The sequence below is a fragment of the Trypanosoma melophagium genome, assembly GCF_022059095.1.
Source record: "Trypanosoma melophagium isolate St. Kilda chromosome Unknown ctg1segment0, whole genome shotgun sequence".
Lineage (NCBI taxonomy): Eukaryota > Euglenozoa > Kinetoplastea > Trypanosomatida > Trypanosomatidae > Trypanosoma > Trypanosoma melophagium.
The window spans coordinates 505,539-522,255 of record NW_027125132.1 but is presented as its reverse complement, the minus strand read 5'-3'; the positions used below and the strand labels follow the sequence as shown (position 1 = coordinate 522,255).

General features: G+C 39.3%; 7 protein-coding genes across 7 annotated transcripts; all 7 read left to right on the top strand.

Moving 5' to 3' along the window:
- Window positions 1-419: 419 nt before the first annotated feature.
- LSM04_003124 (SMCs flexible hinge) lies at window positions 420-4,277 on the top strand (the record flags this gene model as incomplete). Its single annotated transcript, XM_067335392.1, has 1 exon — window positions 420-4,277. The coding sequence occupies one exon, from the start codon at window positions 420-422 to the stop codon at window positions 4,275-4,277; it is 3,858 nt and encodes a 1,285-aa protein (XP_067195093.1).
- A 738-nt stretch (window positions 4,278-5,015) lies between these two features.
- Window positions 5,016-5,945, top strand: LSM04_004481 (FYVE zinc finger; the record flags this gene model as incomplete). The annotated part of the gene is made up of 1 exon (XM_067335390.1): window positions 5,016-5,945. The coding sequence occupies one exon, from the start codon at window positions 5,016-5,018 to the stop codon at window positions 5,943-5,945; it is 930 nt and encodes a 309-aa protein (XP_067195177.1).
- Window positions 5,946-6,359: 414 nt separating this feature from the next.
- LSM04_009217 (uncharacterized protein) lies at window positions 6,360-7,703 on the top strand (the record flags this gene model as incomplete). The annotated part of the gene is made up of 1 exon (XM_067335389.1): window positions 6,360-7,703. One exon carries the CDS (start codon window positions 6,360-6,362, stop codon window positions 7,701-7,703), a length of 1,344 nt encoding a protein of 447 aa, XP_067195464.1.
- Window positions 7,704-8,268: 565 nt separating this feature from the next.
- LSM04_001165 (uncharacterized protein) lies at window positions 8,269-11,373 on the top strand (the record flags this gene model as incomplete). Its single annotated transcript, XM_067335388.1, has 1 exon — window positions 8,269-11,373. The coding sequence occupies one exon, from the start codon at window positions 8,269-8,271 to the stop codon at window positions 11,371-11,373; it is 3,105 nt and encodes a 1,034-aa protein (XP_067194976.1).
- A 760-nt stretch (window positions 11,374-12,133) lies between these two features.
- Window positions 12,134-12,865, top strand: LSM04_001634 (uncharacterized protein; the record flags this gene model as incomplete). The annotated part of the gene is made up of 1 exon (XM_067335387.1): window positions 12,134-12,865. One exon carries the CDS (start codon window positions 12,134-12,136, stop codon window positions 12,863-12,865), a length of 732 nt encoding a protein of 243 aa, XP_067195005.1.
- Window positions 12,866-13,154: 289 nt separating this feature from the next.
- On the top strand, window positions 13,155-14,795 carry LSM04_003742 (Acyl transferase; the record flags this gene model as incomplete). The annotated part of the gene is made up of 1 exon (XM_067335386.1): window positions 13,155-14,795. One exon carries the CDS (start codon window positions 13,155-13,157, stop codon window positions 14,793-14,795), a length of 1,641 nt encoding a protein of 546 aa, XP_067195131.1.
- Window positions 14,796-15,282: 487 nt separating this feature from the next.
- LSM04_003520 (hem peroxidase) lies at window positions 15,283-16,656 on the top strand (the record flags this gene model as incomplete). Its single annotated transcript, XM_067335385.1, has 1 exon — window positions 15,283-16,656. The coding sequence occupies one exon, from the start codon at window positions 15,283-15,285 to the stop codon at window positions 16,654-16,656; it is 1,374 nt and encodes a 457-aa protein (XP_067195116.1).
- Window positions 16,657-16,717: the final 61 nt, after the last annotated feature.

Genomic DNA, 16,717 nt, shown 5'->3' with positions numbered 1-16,717 from the left:
TAGCGCCATTGCCGTTTCCTATATTAATTCGTATAAGTGAAAGATCAAGAGAAATGAAATAGAAGAAAAGAAGCAAAAAAAAGATAAAAGTGTAAGAGAGTCTTGGGGACTTTTCTCTCTTTTTTTCTTGTAGCTCATTTCTTTATAACTTAAGCCACTGATTTTTTGTCTTCTTTCCTTTGTTTCTATGAATTTGTGTCTCATAATTCTCTTCCTTATCTGTTGAAGAAATTTTCCCATTGTTCTTTCTTTTTATTTAATATTTTCTTTCTCATTTCTCTTCTATTTTTTCAATTTACACACCACAGGAATCATATTACCTTTTTCTTTCCTTTCCCCTTTATCTCTCTCTCTCCCTCGGTGGGTGTGAGTGTGTTTGCGCTTCTCCTCCAACAGGAGTTCATTATCATTTATTATCGATGCTCGCCCGCATTCACCGTGTGGAGCTGTACAACTTCAAGAGTTACGCCGGTCATGTCACGATTGGGCCGCTGCGGGACTTCACGTGTATCGTCGGCCCCAACGGCTCCGGCAAGTCAAATTTGATGGACGCACTGTCCTTTGTGTTGAGTGCCAACACCGCGGCGATGCTGCGCGGCAACAATGCGGCGGACTTTATCCACCGCGGGGCACCGCAGCGGGAGTGCAGCGTGACTGCCGTACTGCGACACCATAAAAGTTATACAGATAATGCAAATAGTAATGGGAAGAGTAATAATAATAATAATAATAATAATAATAATAATAATAATAATAATAATAATATTGTTGAGACTTCCCTGACACGGGCTGTCGATCACAAGGGACGTATTACACACAAAATCAACGGCACAGTCGTGAATGAGCAGCAATTCTTTGCAGCGATGGAGAAGTTTAAAATTGGATCCCGTGTTAATAACTTTTTGGTTTTTCAGCATGAAGTGGAGGCGGTAGCGCAGAAAAAAGCACGAGAATTGACGGAACTACTTGAACAAATCAGTGGTAGTGGTGAACTAAAAGACGAGTATAATCGCTGCCAGAAAGCTCTTGATGCCGCCAACAATGAATTAACGTCAGCATCTGTTGCAAAACGTGGTGCAGTGGCAGCTGTAAATCAAATGCGAATTCATAAGAAAGAGGCCGAAAAGTATGATGAGGTGTTAAAACGTATCGCTGAGGAAAAACGTAATGAAGCGTTAGTTCAATTATTATATATTGAAAACAATTTGGAAAAACAGAAGAGAGAGCTTAATAACTACGTAGAAAAATTGAATAAACTTGAAAAAAGTATTGCTTCAGAAGAAGATATGCGAAAGATGAAACGTGAATACGCTGAAATGCATAAATCATACCTGGAAGAGTTAAAAAAGAGTCGTAAAGAAGCTGATGCATTGCGAGAGAAACATAGTACATTGGAACGTATTAAAGTTTCTCTATCTCACTTAAATCGTAAACGTGAGGTACAACAGCATGAGTTGGATGCTCTCATGAAGACACAAAAGATGCAATCAAAAGAGGCACAACGTATTGACGAACAAATAAATCAACAAAAATCTCTACTTATTGCTTTTGATGAAAGATGCAAAGAGGAAGATAAAACTCACACTACATTAAGTGGAGCATTAAGTCCTGAAGAGTTATCAGAATATAGAAAACTTCGAAAAGATGCTGAATGTGAAACAGTTGTTTTAAGACAACAACTGGAACGAGTTAAAAGGCAACAACAATCCCTAATTGAGGGTCAGAAACAGTGTGCGATAACACTTGAAAATATCAAGTCACAGAAAGAGGAATTAACACAAGATATAGAACGAAACAATAATCGTGTTACAGAATTACAACATCGAACAAAGGAATTAAATGATACAATTGAAGAAATTACACATGATATGAATCAAAAACGAACAAGTCTTGCACATGCAGAAAAGAAAAATAAAGAAAGAGAATTAGAACTTGCAAAAATTCAAGAGCAATTACATGAACTTCGTTTTATAAAAGAAAATGATAAACATGGTACACGAATGGCAGGAGCTTTACAAGCTTTACGTGCTCTTCATGGAATTCGAGGACGTCTTGTGGATTTATGTACAATTCCTAATGATAAGTATCGTCATGCCGTAACTGTAGCCTTGGGTAAAAATCTTGAGGCGGTTGTTGTAGACTCTACAGAATCTGCTATCAGTTGTGTACGTTATTTAAAGGAGCAACGTTTACCTCCCATGACATTTCTTCCTTTGGATACTGTACAAGGAAAAAAAGTGGATGACCGTTTACGAACTTTTGGTGGTACTTGCAAACCTGTAGTAGATGTCATCCGCTATGATATGGCTATAGAGGCAGCTGTACAATATGCACTTGGTCAGACACTTGTTTGTGATGGCATGGCTGAAGCTAAACACGTGGCCTACGGCCGCTCAGATGGCGAACGATTTAAAGTGGTAACTCTTGATGGTTCTGTACTGTTGCGTAATGGGGCGGTGCAGGGTGGACTTGCCTCTATTCAATCACGTGCTCGGAAGTGGGATGAGAAGAAGTATGATGATCTCCGCGCGGCCCGTGAACGGCTGTTGGGCGATGTGGCCGCCAGCGGCGGGGAACCACACGGCGTGGGATCCGAGGCGGCGATGGCCCGCACGCGGTGTGAACTGCGGGATTTGGAGGGCCGATTGGAGTTCACCCGCGGCCGCATTCAAGCCGTCGCGGCGGAGTCAGCAGCAGCGGCCTCGCGGGCGGCGAATGCCACACGTGAAGTAGCGCGATTGCAAACAGAAATGGAAAAGATTGAAGCCCGTCGAGTGGCGTGTGAGGATGAACTCGCACGTTGCCAGCGAGAGTTACAGCAAACACGTAAAGCCGTGGCGGCAGTGGAGGAACGTATCTTTGCTGGTTTTCAGGAACGTGTAAAGATAGCCAATTTAATGGAATTAGAGAGTAATGAGATACGACGGGCAAAGGAACGGGCCGAACAACGACAGCAAATGTTGTTGTTAATTCATCGACTGGAAATGTCACTGGAGGCGGAGCGACGACGTATTGGTGGACGTTCTGTGGATGATCTCAAGGCAGTGTGTGCAAGACTGGATAAGGAGATTAAGCAATGTGAACAGGATCTCTTAACGTATAGGGATATTGTAAATTCTACCGAGAAGAAACAGATGGAATTCAAGACACGTGTTAGCGAATTAAAAGGTAAACTTGATACTCTTGAAGCGAATATTCGTCAACAGGGACGAAATTCTGAACAAGAATTAAATAAATTGGCACAAGCCCGTAGAGGTGTAACAGCTCTTCAAGCTGCTTGTGATACACTTCGTTTACAACGAATGAACGTTGTACGACGTTGTCAGATGGAGGAAATCTCCTTACCGTTAAAAACTTCAGAGATAAGTGGTACTAAGCGAACACGACCTGTAGAAAGTGATATTCTAAATACAAGCGAATCATTTTCATTACTTGATGAGACTACTGCTAGTCAACAAAAACAACAACAACAACAACAAACACAAGGTCGAACACGTTCTCATGCTTCAGGGAAGGAAACTCAAGTAATGGTGGATTTCTCTAGTCTTTCAGAGAGTCAACGACAAGCAGCATCTGATAAAACGCACCTTGATTCTTATAAACAACGTACGGAAGATCTTTTGGAATCTCTTCAGCGCGCAGCAGAAACACTTGCCCCTAATTTGAAGGCTGCTACAAGATTTAATGATTCCGAGGATAAACTTGGATCCTATTCTGCACAACTTGAAGAAGCCCGTGAGAAAGCGAATAAGGCATACAGTGAGTTTGTAAAGGTAAAAGAATTACGTACACAACTGTTTATGGAGACGTTTGAAAAGATTGCAGATCATGTGGACCGTGTATATCGTTCACTCACGCTTAGCACACGAGCACATGCCGTGCATGGCTCCGCGTATTTAAGTCTTGAAGATGTGGAAGAGCCATATTTGGCTGGAACCAAGTACCACGCCACTCCGCCTCTAAAGCGGTATATGCCGATGGAACTTCTCTCTGGTGGCGAACGCACTATGGCGGCTCTGGCACTTCTTTTCGCCGTTCATGCGGTTTCGCCAACGCCGTTTTTTGTGTTGGATGAAGTAGATGCCGCACTAGATGCTGGAAATGTGGAGAAACTCGCTAATTATATGCGACGGAACTGCAGTACAACACAGTTCATCGTCATTTCACTGAAGGATCAACTTTACCATTTGGCTGACTTGTTGGTAGGAGTCCTAAAGAATAAACAGAAGGAAAGTTCTTCTATATTGACAATGGATCTTCGTGGTTACCCGTTTTAACGGTTCTTTTCTCTATAGTTATTTGCAAAAGAAAGAAACAAGAAAATAAAATAAAATAAATAAATAAAGGCCAGAGTCGTTTGTCTGTGTATAAGTATTAGGGGTGCCATAGAGAACAGTTTCTATTCTTTTCTTTTGTTTGTTTGTTTTTCCTCTTCTCTATAGCGATGAAACAGAGACAAAGAAGAAAAGAACCAAAAAGAAACGAACAGATTTTTTTCATTTTATTTCCATAGAGATTGCTCAAAGAGTGATGCTAGTTGAAAAAAAGATAATAAATACAAGACATATTACTACAGAGTTAATTTATTTTTGTTTCGGTTTTACTATTACCAAGTTTTATTTCTATATGTGGTTTTTGGCTTTGTCCTTACCACTTGAAAATGACATTTCAAGCTTCTACAAGAATCTTTAATATGATTTTTCTCTGTCCTTCTTTATATGTTTATATATATATATATATATATATGCATAATTGTTTGTAGCTGTTACTATTATGTTTATTATTTCTAGAAACAATTCTTAGTCTTTTTCTTTTATTTTCTTTTCTTTATTCTGCTTTTTTTTTTTTTTTTTTTTTTGGGGGGGGGGGGGGGGGAATATCAACGTTGCGTTTGTGTATAGGTGATTGTGTATGTTTTTTTGTCTCTACGCGCGTGTTTTAGTGAACCAGTGAGAGGAATAGAAAGTTTATTTTTTTCTTTAATTGATAGAGAAAAACTTCTTCATACTGCAGGAATGGGAACTGCAAACTCAAAGGATGTACACTGGCAAGAAGACTCAGAAGCCCCTGAGTGTCACAATTGTCATGTTGTCTTTTCTATTAGTGTACGACGTCATCATTGCCGTAACTGTGGTTATGTGTTTTGTAGGAATTGCTCAAACTACAACTGCGCGATTCCTTCACGTGGGGTGCAGACACCCGTGCGTGTTTGTAGAGAATGTTTTCGAATGCTAAGCGTAAAGGGTAATAAAAGTGGTAGTACTGGTAATGGTGGTCCTATTACTACTGGATTTAGTAATGAAAATAATGGTCTTGATGGGAATAAAAGTTTGGGTAGGAGTTCTGTACAATATGGGGGCACAGATGCAAGTTATGTTGATGAGGCATCTTCTCTAACATCTGGTACAGTGATGGATAATAACTGGGAAAATGATAAAACGTGTTTTGTGGGTTCTGGAAATTCCGCCGATGTAAATGAGAATTCCGCTGATGTAGCCGAGGCATATTATAATAGTTATACAAAAATTAATGAAACTCCTATCACAATACATACAATAACTGGTGATAAGGGAGCTGATCAAATAGAAAAAGAATTACTAATGCAACGGTGGATGGAAGTACGACAGCGGGCAATTTTCACAGATATTCTCTTACAGCAAGTAGAGCGAGTGGATGAATATACAGAAGTAGAGTGCTTTCAGGAAATTGAAAATATTATGTTACAACCAGAGGAACCAGATCTTTTACGTGTTATGTTTCCGTTTCCAGAGGCTATGGAAGGAAACGCAGAACTCTTGATGGAGCCAGTTACTCGCAATATACCACTGTTAGAGGAAAGGTCTGAAATGATTGAAGAAACATTAAGGGAATTAGCTACAAAACTTACCTTGTTGCCTGTACCATCAATACGGACAAGTGAGTCTGCTCTTTTGCATCAGGTTTAATACAGGAAAAAAAAAATGGGGAAAAAAAAGAAAAAAAAACGAAGGTAGAGTGTGGTATTGCAGTCTTCCATACATTAATGCTAATACTTACACTCTATTTTCCTCTAATTCCTTTTTTCTTTTTTTTTGTTTTTTCCACACTTTGCTACATTTCTGTAGAAAAGAGAAACAGAGAGAATGGTAGAATTCTTATAGTTGGCATATGCATTTCCGTTTCTTGTTGTTTATAAACAAGTTTCCCATTGTTTTCGTAATAGTTTCCCCTTTTTTTTTCGTGGTTGTTGTATATCAATTGAACTAAAATTGTATCTTTCGCACTCTTTCTTTTCTCTTCTATTTTTTGTATTTATTAAAGAAAAAAAACAAAAAGAGAGAATAGAGATATACAGGGACCACGAGGAAAGCTGCGAAAAAATGCTGCGCTGCACGCTGGCGTGTAGGCGGCAGATGCGGCCGTATTACAATCTACCGTCTAAGTCTGAACATGGACGAAAAATGACTGGTTTCTTAACTCCTTACCGTCATTGGATGTGGAAACAGAACGAATTATGGAGAAATGTGCATGAAGCTCAGTTTGAACATCTTCGAAAAGTTTACAAACGACAATGGCTTGAGTCATTTCGCGTTAACGCTGATGAGTACATTTATAAGTATAATATTACAAAGGCAGCCCAACTTGCTCAATGGGAGTATGAGATGGAAGAACAGGAAAAGAAACGTCTTGAAACACAACAAATGACAGAAGGTCGCCAAGTATTAAAGAAAAAACATTTAGACCTTTTACGGGAGTTTCATGAGCGTCATTTCTTTTTTTGGTATGAGCGTGCAAGTGAACGACTACAAAGTATGAGTCTTATTCAGTATATTCCACAATCTAAAATACAGGCTCATATTGAAAAGGAATTAGATAAATATGCTGTTGGTAGCAAGAATCCATATCCCTTAAATTTTGCTGGTCAGATGCCATTACTGGAAGATCGTGAGGGAAATATTATTGAAGTACCGGAGGGTCTTTTGTCTAATCACTTTGCAGAACACCCAGACTCTACCGCCACTGTACATAAACCTCATCAGGATAGCACTCGTACCAGTATGGAGGAGCAATTATTACGTACACTAGTGAGCTCAAAAGAAGAGGAACTAGAAGGATTTAAAGATGATGACTCACGTGCCCTCTCTGAAACTATTGATGATATTTCTCGTGAAGAGGAAGAGCGTGAAGCCGATGTACGAGTGGCACGTAGTATGGAAGAGACAGAAAATGAGCGTGAAATTAGTCGACGTGCATATATTGATCGTGGTAAGACAGGTTCAAAAGCCATTTTCCGTCGCCCTAATCTTACTGAGGGTGATAGTGCTAGTACATCCTCAACAGGAAGAGGAACTTCCTCCACGTCCGCCGCAGATACAGGTAGTACACCGATGAAACGACGTAAGAAGGGTAAACTTGATAAGGTACATGCCCTTCAAGAACAGCAAGATGCGATGCTTGCTAAACTTTCAGCTCAAAGTCTTAAGGAGGGTGTTAATCCATCTTCAATTGGGAAGCGTGGGGAAGTTGTAGCGAATAGGGGACGTATTAGAGATAAGGCAGCGATACCAACTCAGGCTGTTCTAATGCAGAACCCAGAACTTGTGGCAGGTAGTGTACCTAATGCACGGGTGGGTATACAAGACAAGGTAGATCAGGTTTATCATCGAGGTAAGTACAAGGCTAAGAAGGATGATGATAATAGCTCTGATGGTGAAGATCTTTAGGTAAGCGAACTGGAGAAGCTGGTAGTAACAGAACTGCAAGAAAAAATAAAAAGAGGGAGAGAAAAATAATTATCTATTGATATTCTTTATTATTTTCTTTTTTTTTTTTTTTTGCTTATTTACTGTTTAGCTTCAATGGTACCCCCTTACGGAACCTATTCGTATGCACACACACTGACGCATGCAAACATAAACATGATGCGTGTAGTTATTCATATGTGTATCAAATTAATAGATCAAGTTTATAAATGATATGTTTTTTTTTTAATTATTATCATTTTAACTTTTAAATGTACGTCTCTTTAACCCTTATATTGTATTCTTTTTTTTTTTATTTGTTCTTATGGATGCCTTTATTTTGTAGGTGTGATTCGGTGATTTTTCTCTAAAACAAGACTAGGAAAACCATAAAAGAAGAAACTCCCTCATCACCATTGGCAGTAAGAGTAGCAATTGTAGCTACATCATCAAATACACAAACACATAAACACAGGAAGGAAAAAATATAGAAAAGTAGGAACCGATTAAATTCTCTTTTACTCCTATTGAAACTTAATAAAGGGAAATGCGAAAGTATCGTTTAGAGATTGCTGTCAAACGACTCTATGGTCTTGTATACATGAGCTCTTCGGCGCGAATTGTCTTCTCCGTTCGCTTCTCGACATTCCCGGAGATTTTTATCCGTCCACAACAAGGTGGTGGTGGTGGTGTGATAGAAGCATCTCCAGCGGGTGATCGTATCTTGTCCCTAACGTACTGCGTTTGTCATAAGGCAGAGTTTAAGCTTGATGATAATGAACTTTGTAAGTTATTTCCTGCACAATGTTTCTGTAGTGTATATAATGAGAATCAGCTTCGTACAGCAAGCACTAACTTAGAATCATCTACAGCAGCAACAGCTTTAACGTGGGTGTGTCCATGTCCTCTGACGACGGAGCGAGCAGCAGAAACTCGTCAGCATGCTAGTTATGCAATGTGCGATGGTGCTGGGAAAACAATGGGATTTGCAGAGATGTCATGTCGTGTTGTTACAGTTGATGCTGTTTCTTCACTTCCCGTCTCTGCTTCTCCAGTGAGTATGCCAGTTACAACAACAACAATGGCTAGATCATCATCATTGCCAACATCGAGTGGTCATTTAATTATGAATGGGAAACCGTATGTAATTCGTGTGATAGTTGATGGTAAGGATAAGAAAAAGAAGAAAGTTAGTAATACAAAGAATCATCATCATTCCTTATCAGGAGTGATGTCAGGAGGGGAAACAGGTACTGTGGTAGCAGTGAATGATCCCTCATTAGAAAAGAAGAGAACAGGTACTCAAAATTGTCATAAAGAAGTTAAAAATAACGGTGTTAGCAGTAGATCAGGTAGTAAAGAGAGGGGAAGAGCAGAAATTGTGGGTACGGCAAAGAAGAAAACGTTACTCTATGTTTTACAATATGATGTGGCATATCAGATACAATCCAACTGTGGAACCCTTTACGCTACGTTAAAACGTGAATTCACACCACTAAACGCCGTTACAGTAAATGAAAAATCGAAACCAATGATAAATAAAGTTGATAATCTTGTACAAGGAATAGCAAAACTTGCTAACATTGTACTTCAGCTTGCCAATCAAATGGCAGAGTCTGCAGGAGAGATATATACCAATGTTTCTCCAGATGAAAAGACACGTCGTAACCCTGTAAATAAGTTACCTCTTCCTCGTGAGGGAAGTGTAGCTCATTTTCTTATGTACCAAGTACTATTTCAGTTGCAGTGCCTAGGAACTAGCCTCTGTTATGTTACAGCAGCTTATCGTCAAGCATTGGAAGTGCAATTGTCTTCTTTGCACCATCAACATGTTAAGTTTGTCAAAAATCTTACCCTGGAAGTTCAAGAATTAACCAAATACATCAATATCATCGTTCAGTCAACAATAGATGGTACTTTTGGAAGTAAAAATGCTCTTTCATCAAGATCGACATCAACGTATTCTTCTAGCTTTAGCAGTAGAAGCAATAGTAGTTCTTCATCCTCTCGTTCATCTTCAAGTTCGCGCTCTGACGATGATGAAGGATCCACAGTAGAAAGTGTACCCAGTGTTCCATTAGATGGGGAAAAAGTACCTTCTTCAATTTCTGTGGTCGCTGCATCGGTAACACAACCTGGGGTTTACGAGTCAAGCAACACACAGTTAACGAAACCACCTGTCTACCAGGGCTACACAAGCACGCCTTACTCGTCAACATCACCATCTACACCGGGTGGATATTCCGTATCTACGGCTGCAATTACGTCTAACACGTTGCCGCAGGTTTTGGGAGCGAATACGGCAAATTTTCGCCCGTCAAGCCTCATGCCAACAACTTCAACTCCTGACCTAATTGGAAGGGGTCTGTCGATCCACGGAACCACAACTACTGTACCACAGAATTCCCTTGGTTCTATTGCTTCCACCGCCCCACAGGGAGCAACTACTCAGAATGCTTGGCCCTTTAATAGTGGAAGTGCACCAGTGCCTCAACCCGTTCAACCATCATCATCCAGTATAAATATGTCTACAGGTCTTCAGCAGTCTTCTGGTATCAGTGGAAGTGCACCAGTGCCTCAACCCGTTCAACCATCATCATCCAGTATAAATATGTCTACAGGTCTTCAGCAGTCTTCTGGTATCAGTGGAAGTGCACCAGTGCCTCAACCCGTTCAACCATCATCATCCAGTATAAATATGCCTACAGGTCTTCAGCAGTCTTCTGGTATCAGTGGAAGTGCACCAGTGCCTCAACCCGTTCAACCATCATCATCCAGTATAAATATGTCTACAGGTCTTCAGCAGTCTTCTGGTATCAGTGGAAGTGCACCAGTGCCTCAACCCGTTCAACCATCATCATCCAGTATAAATATGCCTACAGGTCTTCAGCAGTCTTCTGGTATCAGTGGAAGTGCACCAGCGCCCCAGCCTGTTCAACCATCATCATCCAGTATAAATATGTCTACGGGTCTTCAGCAGTCTTCTGGTATCAATGGAGGTGCACCAGCGCCCCAGCCTGTTCAACCATCATCATCCAGTATAAATATGTCTACAGGTCTTCAGCAGTCTTCTGGTATCAGTGGAAGTGCACCAGTGCCTCAACCCGTTCAACCATCATCATCCAGTATAAATATGTCTACAGGTCTTCAGCAGTCTTCTGGTATCAGTGGAAGTGCACCAGTGCCTCAACCCGTTCAACCATCATCATCCAGTATAAATATGTCTACAGGTCTTCAGCAGTCTTCTGGTATCAGTGGAAGTGCACCAGTGCCTCAACCCGTTCAACCATCATCATCCAGTATAAATATGTCTACAGGTCTTCAGCAGTCTTCTGGTATCAGTGGAAGTGCACCAGTGCCTCAACCCGTTCAACCATCATCATCCAGTATAAATATGTCTACGGGTCTTCAGAAGTCTTCTGGTATCAATGGAGGTGCACCAGTGCCTCAACCCGTTCAACCATCATCATCCAGTATAAATATGTCTACAGGTCTTCAGAAGTCTTCTGGTATCAATGGAGGTGCACCAGTGCCTCAACCCGTTCAACCATCATCATCCAGTATAAATATGTCTACAGGTCTTCAGAAGTCTTCTGGTATCACTGGAGGTATACCAGTGCCTCAACCCTTTAAACCTGCCTCAGAATTATAGGTTTTGAAGTAGGGGCTGGATAATTACACGTTATTGGTTTGGAGTTATTCTTTGACTGTAGTTGGTTGAGTTGGGCCTTTGGGATTCTGTCTATGCAATGGATGATCTCTACTTTTTCATGGTGGATATTTGAGGTTAAATTTTGAGGCGTTGGTTGTGCATTTATTTTATTTGATGATCCTTCGAATAATAAAATAGAAGCGTAATAGGTGTGATTCTGTCGTCTGAGTGTCTTGGATATCATTTTATTTTTATTTTTACAAAGACCAGTGATATAGGTTTATTATGAAAGGTTTATATAGATGAGTCGTACCTGCCCTTCCCCGTAAAAGAGGGCAGGTAAGTCTCTTGTCCTTTTTATTTATTTTGTTTGTGGCGCCACGACGGGTGGAACATCGGATTCTCATTTTTTTTTTTTTTTTGGATTCTACTGTATTTATTATATATATATATATATATATATATATATATATATATATATATATATATATCTCAAAACTCTCTGTATTTCAAGAGAATGCCTGTATAGGGAATCAGAGTCCTACGTGTTCTTGTATAACCTATTATTTAATTTTTTATAGAATATCAGCTAGTATAATGAGGTTGTATTTATTATTATTATTATTATTATTATTATTATTATTATTATTTCTGGAACACTGAATATCTTGAATATATGAATAAAATCTTTCTTGTTTTTTTCTTCTTTTGCTGATTCATTGTAGGATGATTGACCCTGAAATTGTTTCTCTGAATAATTATGACCAGTGAATCATCGGGATTCCCTAAGCTCGGTAATGATCATACACAAGGCGGTTCTACGCAAATAGGGTGTGAAACTTCCAGTGATACTGAGGTGGTAGAAGAAGTCTCCCATGGATCAATGTTTTTGGGAAAAGAAGAAAGTGAAAGTTTTGATTTTAATCAACAACCTTCTTTTCCATCGCAATCTTACACCTCTACAAATGGTGATTTTCTTCATCTTTTTGGAGTAAATGGCAAAACTGAGATATCATCGATTCAATGCTATTCTCCATGGACCGTTAAAGATAGTGATGATAGCTCTCTATTGGCATCTATTGAGGTAGATGATGATGAGAAAGAGTTTACTATAGGGGTATGTGGAGCTCAGGAGCGTGTAGTGGGAACATTTATTCAGTATTTCGCAAGTGGACAAACATTACACCCCATGGCAGCACAGGAAGTACGAAGATTTTGTATTTGCCCATGGCATCGTCGGGCAGTTCTTCTTGATATATTAGACAATCGCATAATTTCGTGTATTCAACTTCCTTCTACAGAGTTTTCTTTGATAAGAAGTGCAGAAAGGGGGAGAAAGAGTCAAACTGAGGCAGTACAAGCTGTTCCTACTGGTTCAGATGAATGGCGTGTTGTAATTGAACATAAAGGCCGAGGATTTGTACGCTTTTATGATGTGGAGAGAAGTAAAGATTGTTGTTACTGTGATGCTCCTTTATCGTACTTTAGTTGAAATTTATTTTATATGATGGGACATTTTTTATTTTATTCGTTGTCAAATATATTTTAAAACAAGTGGCTAATTTCAATTTGTTAACAAAATTTTTTTCTTTGTATTGCTGTTTTTTTTTTTTTTTCATTACTTTATTTCCTTTTTTAAAAACAATACAGTGGTGGTGATTGTATCCGCATAAAAAGGAAAAGAAAGGAAAAGAGAGCGGAAGATTGAGTGGTGTAGTGAAAAACGTAAAAAAAGAGAACGACAAAAGTGAAACGGGGGAAAAAAAAAATAAATAGAACAAATGAGACGTGCATTGGTTTTCTCAGGTCAGGGTTCTCACCGCCAAGGGATGTCAATGGAATACGTGCGAATTCCTGCGGTAGCTTCTCTGTGGGAACGTATAAAAGGACGAATGGAGCAGAACTATGGTATTTCAATGCAAGAGATTATCACAGAGAATCCCCAGAAGATACACGTATATAGTGACGCACTGGATGCGAAGAGAATTCTTCAACAAGGTTCTTGTGAAGAACGAAATTCTGCAGAGTCTACTGCGCGAAAAAAGTTACTTTCACACCCACAAGGAGTTATGTCGTTAACATATCTAACCCAGCCCTGTATGTTAGCGGCACAAATGTTGGCTTTGGAATATTTAAAAGTAACACGTGGTTATTCTCTTGAATCTGCTGCTATTGTTGCTGGTCACAGTCTTGGAGAATTTTCAGCTCTTTGTGCTATTGGAGTATTCTCACCAGAAGTTGCTGTTGACCTTGTTTACAAACGAGGTATATTGATGGAGGATGCAATCGAACAATTTTCTATGAATCGCGAAAACTACGTCATGTATGCGTGTCATCCCGGTAGGGCAAAACTTGATGCTGAAGATTTGGATATCGCAGTGGATAAATTTCATGTTTTGATAGAACTTGTCGCTCAATCTTTATCTACTACTACTTCATTTTTGGAAGTTGTTAATTACAATATTGATCATGAGCAATATGTAGTAGCAGGAGATCTAGTTGGAATGGCAGCTCTTGGAAAATGTTTAGATCCACAGTTTCGTTCAAATATATGTGGTCCATCTGCCAGTTTAGATCATATTGCTCGTACCGCTGTCTCATCTGTATGGCAAGATAGGGAGGAGGGAGTAACGATGAATCCTAATAAAGGACCATTACCTGATTTTGTAACTTCATCAGCGCGTAAATATGGTGTACGATCAACATTTCGTCGATTTTTAAGAGGTCCAGATGATGGATATACACCATCACTTGAGGAATTAACACATTTAACACTTCGAGATGATGGAAGAAGTGGACTAAAGAAAAAATCGTGGTTTATTCCACTCTCTGTAAATTTACCATTTCATAGTAGTCGACTTCGTAGAGCCATGGATCTTTTCCTTCCTGTTGTTCACAGTGCTCTTCCAGAAGAGTCTAAACTACGTTCTTTGCTTGGTTTGACTAAAGATTTAAGTGGAGATACGACTACTTCATCTTCTTTATCTTTGGTAAAAGAAGGACATCCTGTATGGTTGACAAATCTTACAGGTAATGCTTTTCAACCATTTGATGCTGCTTTTCAAAAAGATGCATTAGAGATGATGCAATCTATGAATGTTGGTGAAGTGCGGCATCATGGTCGTTATCAAACAGATCTTGTAGAGAAAACTTTTAAAAAAGGTGTAGAAGAAGGTAGCGTACGTGATATGTGTGCTGCTGTTTTAGCTGCCCAACTAGCGCATCCAGTACAGTGGATTGATTTAATGGATTTTGCAGTTATTCATAATGGTGTTCGTGAAGTTCATGAAATTGCACCCGTAAGAACAACGGCTGATATGTTCAAGCGAACAGCATTTCATGATGAATCTTCGAATGGTGGTTCCGGATCAAAATTGGAAATTGTAACTCGCTGTCTTCCCTCAGAGGAGCGTTTTCTGTAATTGGAAAAACTTACGCTACTAAATAATGCAAAAAATATCTGATTCTACAATGGAAAACTGTTCCAGGCGTGTTTCTTTCTTTTTTTTTGGTGTTGTTGTTGTTGGTGGTGGTGTTTCTAATTGATTTTGTTTCCATACTATTTCTTTTGGGATGGATATGGATGTTTCTTTCACCTATCCTTTTTCTTTTTTTCCTACTCTCTGTATCTGTATTTGCAGTACTTTTCGGAAGATTTAATTGTTCTTTTTTTTTTTCTTTGTTTGCTCTCTTTTTCTATCAGTCTCTTCTGAGTGGAGAAAGGGAGAAGGTGTCTTGCAGAAAGAGTAATTTCTTTCTTCTTTTTCTCTCTTTTTCTTTGTTGATTGTGTATTCTAGGTACTGTAGGCAAACCTTTTGGTATAGCTCCCCTTCTCTCCCCCTCCTGTTCCCTAAACACATAAATATATTCGGGTTCTTCCTTCTCCATTGTAAACCCTATTGAGATTAATGTTTAGATTACAGATACGTCGGCTTAGTTGTGTGGGTCCACTACGTAAAACGGTAGTACGGAGGTTGTGGTGGGGTTACAAAGAAGAGGAACTCCATCGTTTGGCAAGACAACGACCTTGGTGGGAGAATGCAGCTATTTTTGCTGGTCTTCTTTGTTTTATTCAGGTAACTAGCTTATGTTATTACTTTGGTAATCGTTGGTATCAAACTTGGCGTCCGTCTGGTAATAATATCTATATTGATAATATGATGGATAAAAAGGTCTTTTCACGTCCTGATTTGTCTGTAGCTGCAGTTCGTATGGTGATTCATCATGCACTCTCTGGTGCTCAAACACCATTTGGAGCTCCAATGGTTTTTCCTGAGTATATACGCTCTGAAGCAAAGGAATTAATGGAATTTATACTTCAACTTCACCATGAACAGCCAATGTTCTCAATACCTGATCTATGGGCTATGCTGACAGCGAAGGCATTAGCACGTTTAGGTGGACCAAATATCTCAGTACGACGTGGTAGACCACAATTACCGATTGATTTAAAAGAAGAACAACTTTTAGTTGAGACACCTTCTCTTGTCCCTGAAACAACTCGAGACGTTTTCGCTATGAAACGTTTACTTGCAAAACAGGGATTTTCTGTAGAAGAAATTGTTGCTATTATTGGAGGAATTCGAAATATTGGTTTTCATGAAGATTCTGGTTTTCATACAAAAGAAGAAGTAAAACCGCAAATGCGTCGACGTCCTGGTTTAATGGGACCAGAAGAAGATATTTTCCATTTACCTGATACATTTCATAAGTGTACCTTAGATCCTTATGTATTTGGTGGTGAATATTTTGATCTTCTTTTAGATTATAATTGGAGGAAAAAAGGGTTTTTTCGTCGTCGTGGGGATCACTTCCGCTGTGATGAAGGGGATCGTAAACGTGAAATTGTTCTTCTTGACCCCTTTTCAGAAGAATCACTCTCTAAAGAACGAAAACGATTACAAGCTCAAGAAAGCGCACGAGAGGCAATGGAGCGAGCAGCGCAAAAACGCCAAAATATTAAAACAGATGATGAAATAGAATCAGAAACGGGTCGTGTAGGTGAGGCTCAATTCATTCCTGGTCTAGAAGATGTAAATAATGAGGCAAAGGATGAGACGATTGATGTGAAGGGAGAAGTTGAAATACCAGAGTTTAAAAGTCCATGTTCAAGTGTGTCTTTGCGGGAGATAGACATGATGCTTCTGGATGACGCTCTCTTAACAGGATGGTTACACCGTTTTAGCGCGAATGAGATTCGTTTTTATACCGTATTTGGTGGTATTATGGAAAAGATTCAATCTCGTGGTTACAACATTAATTCTCTTTACATACCCACATAAAGAAAAAAAAGAAAACAACAATGAGTTTCTTAATTTTTCTTATTATTATTGTTGTTATTGT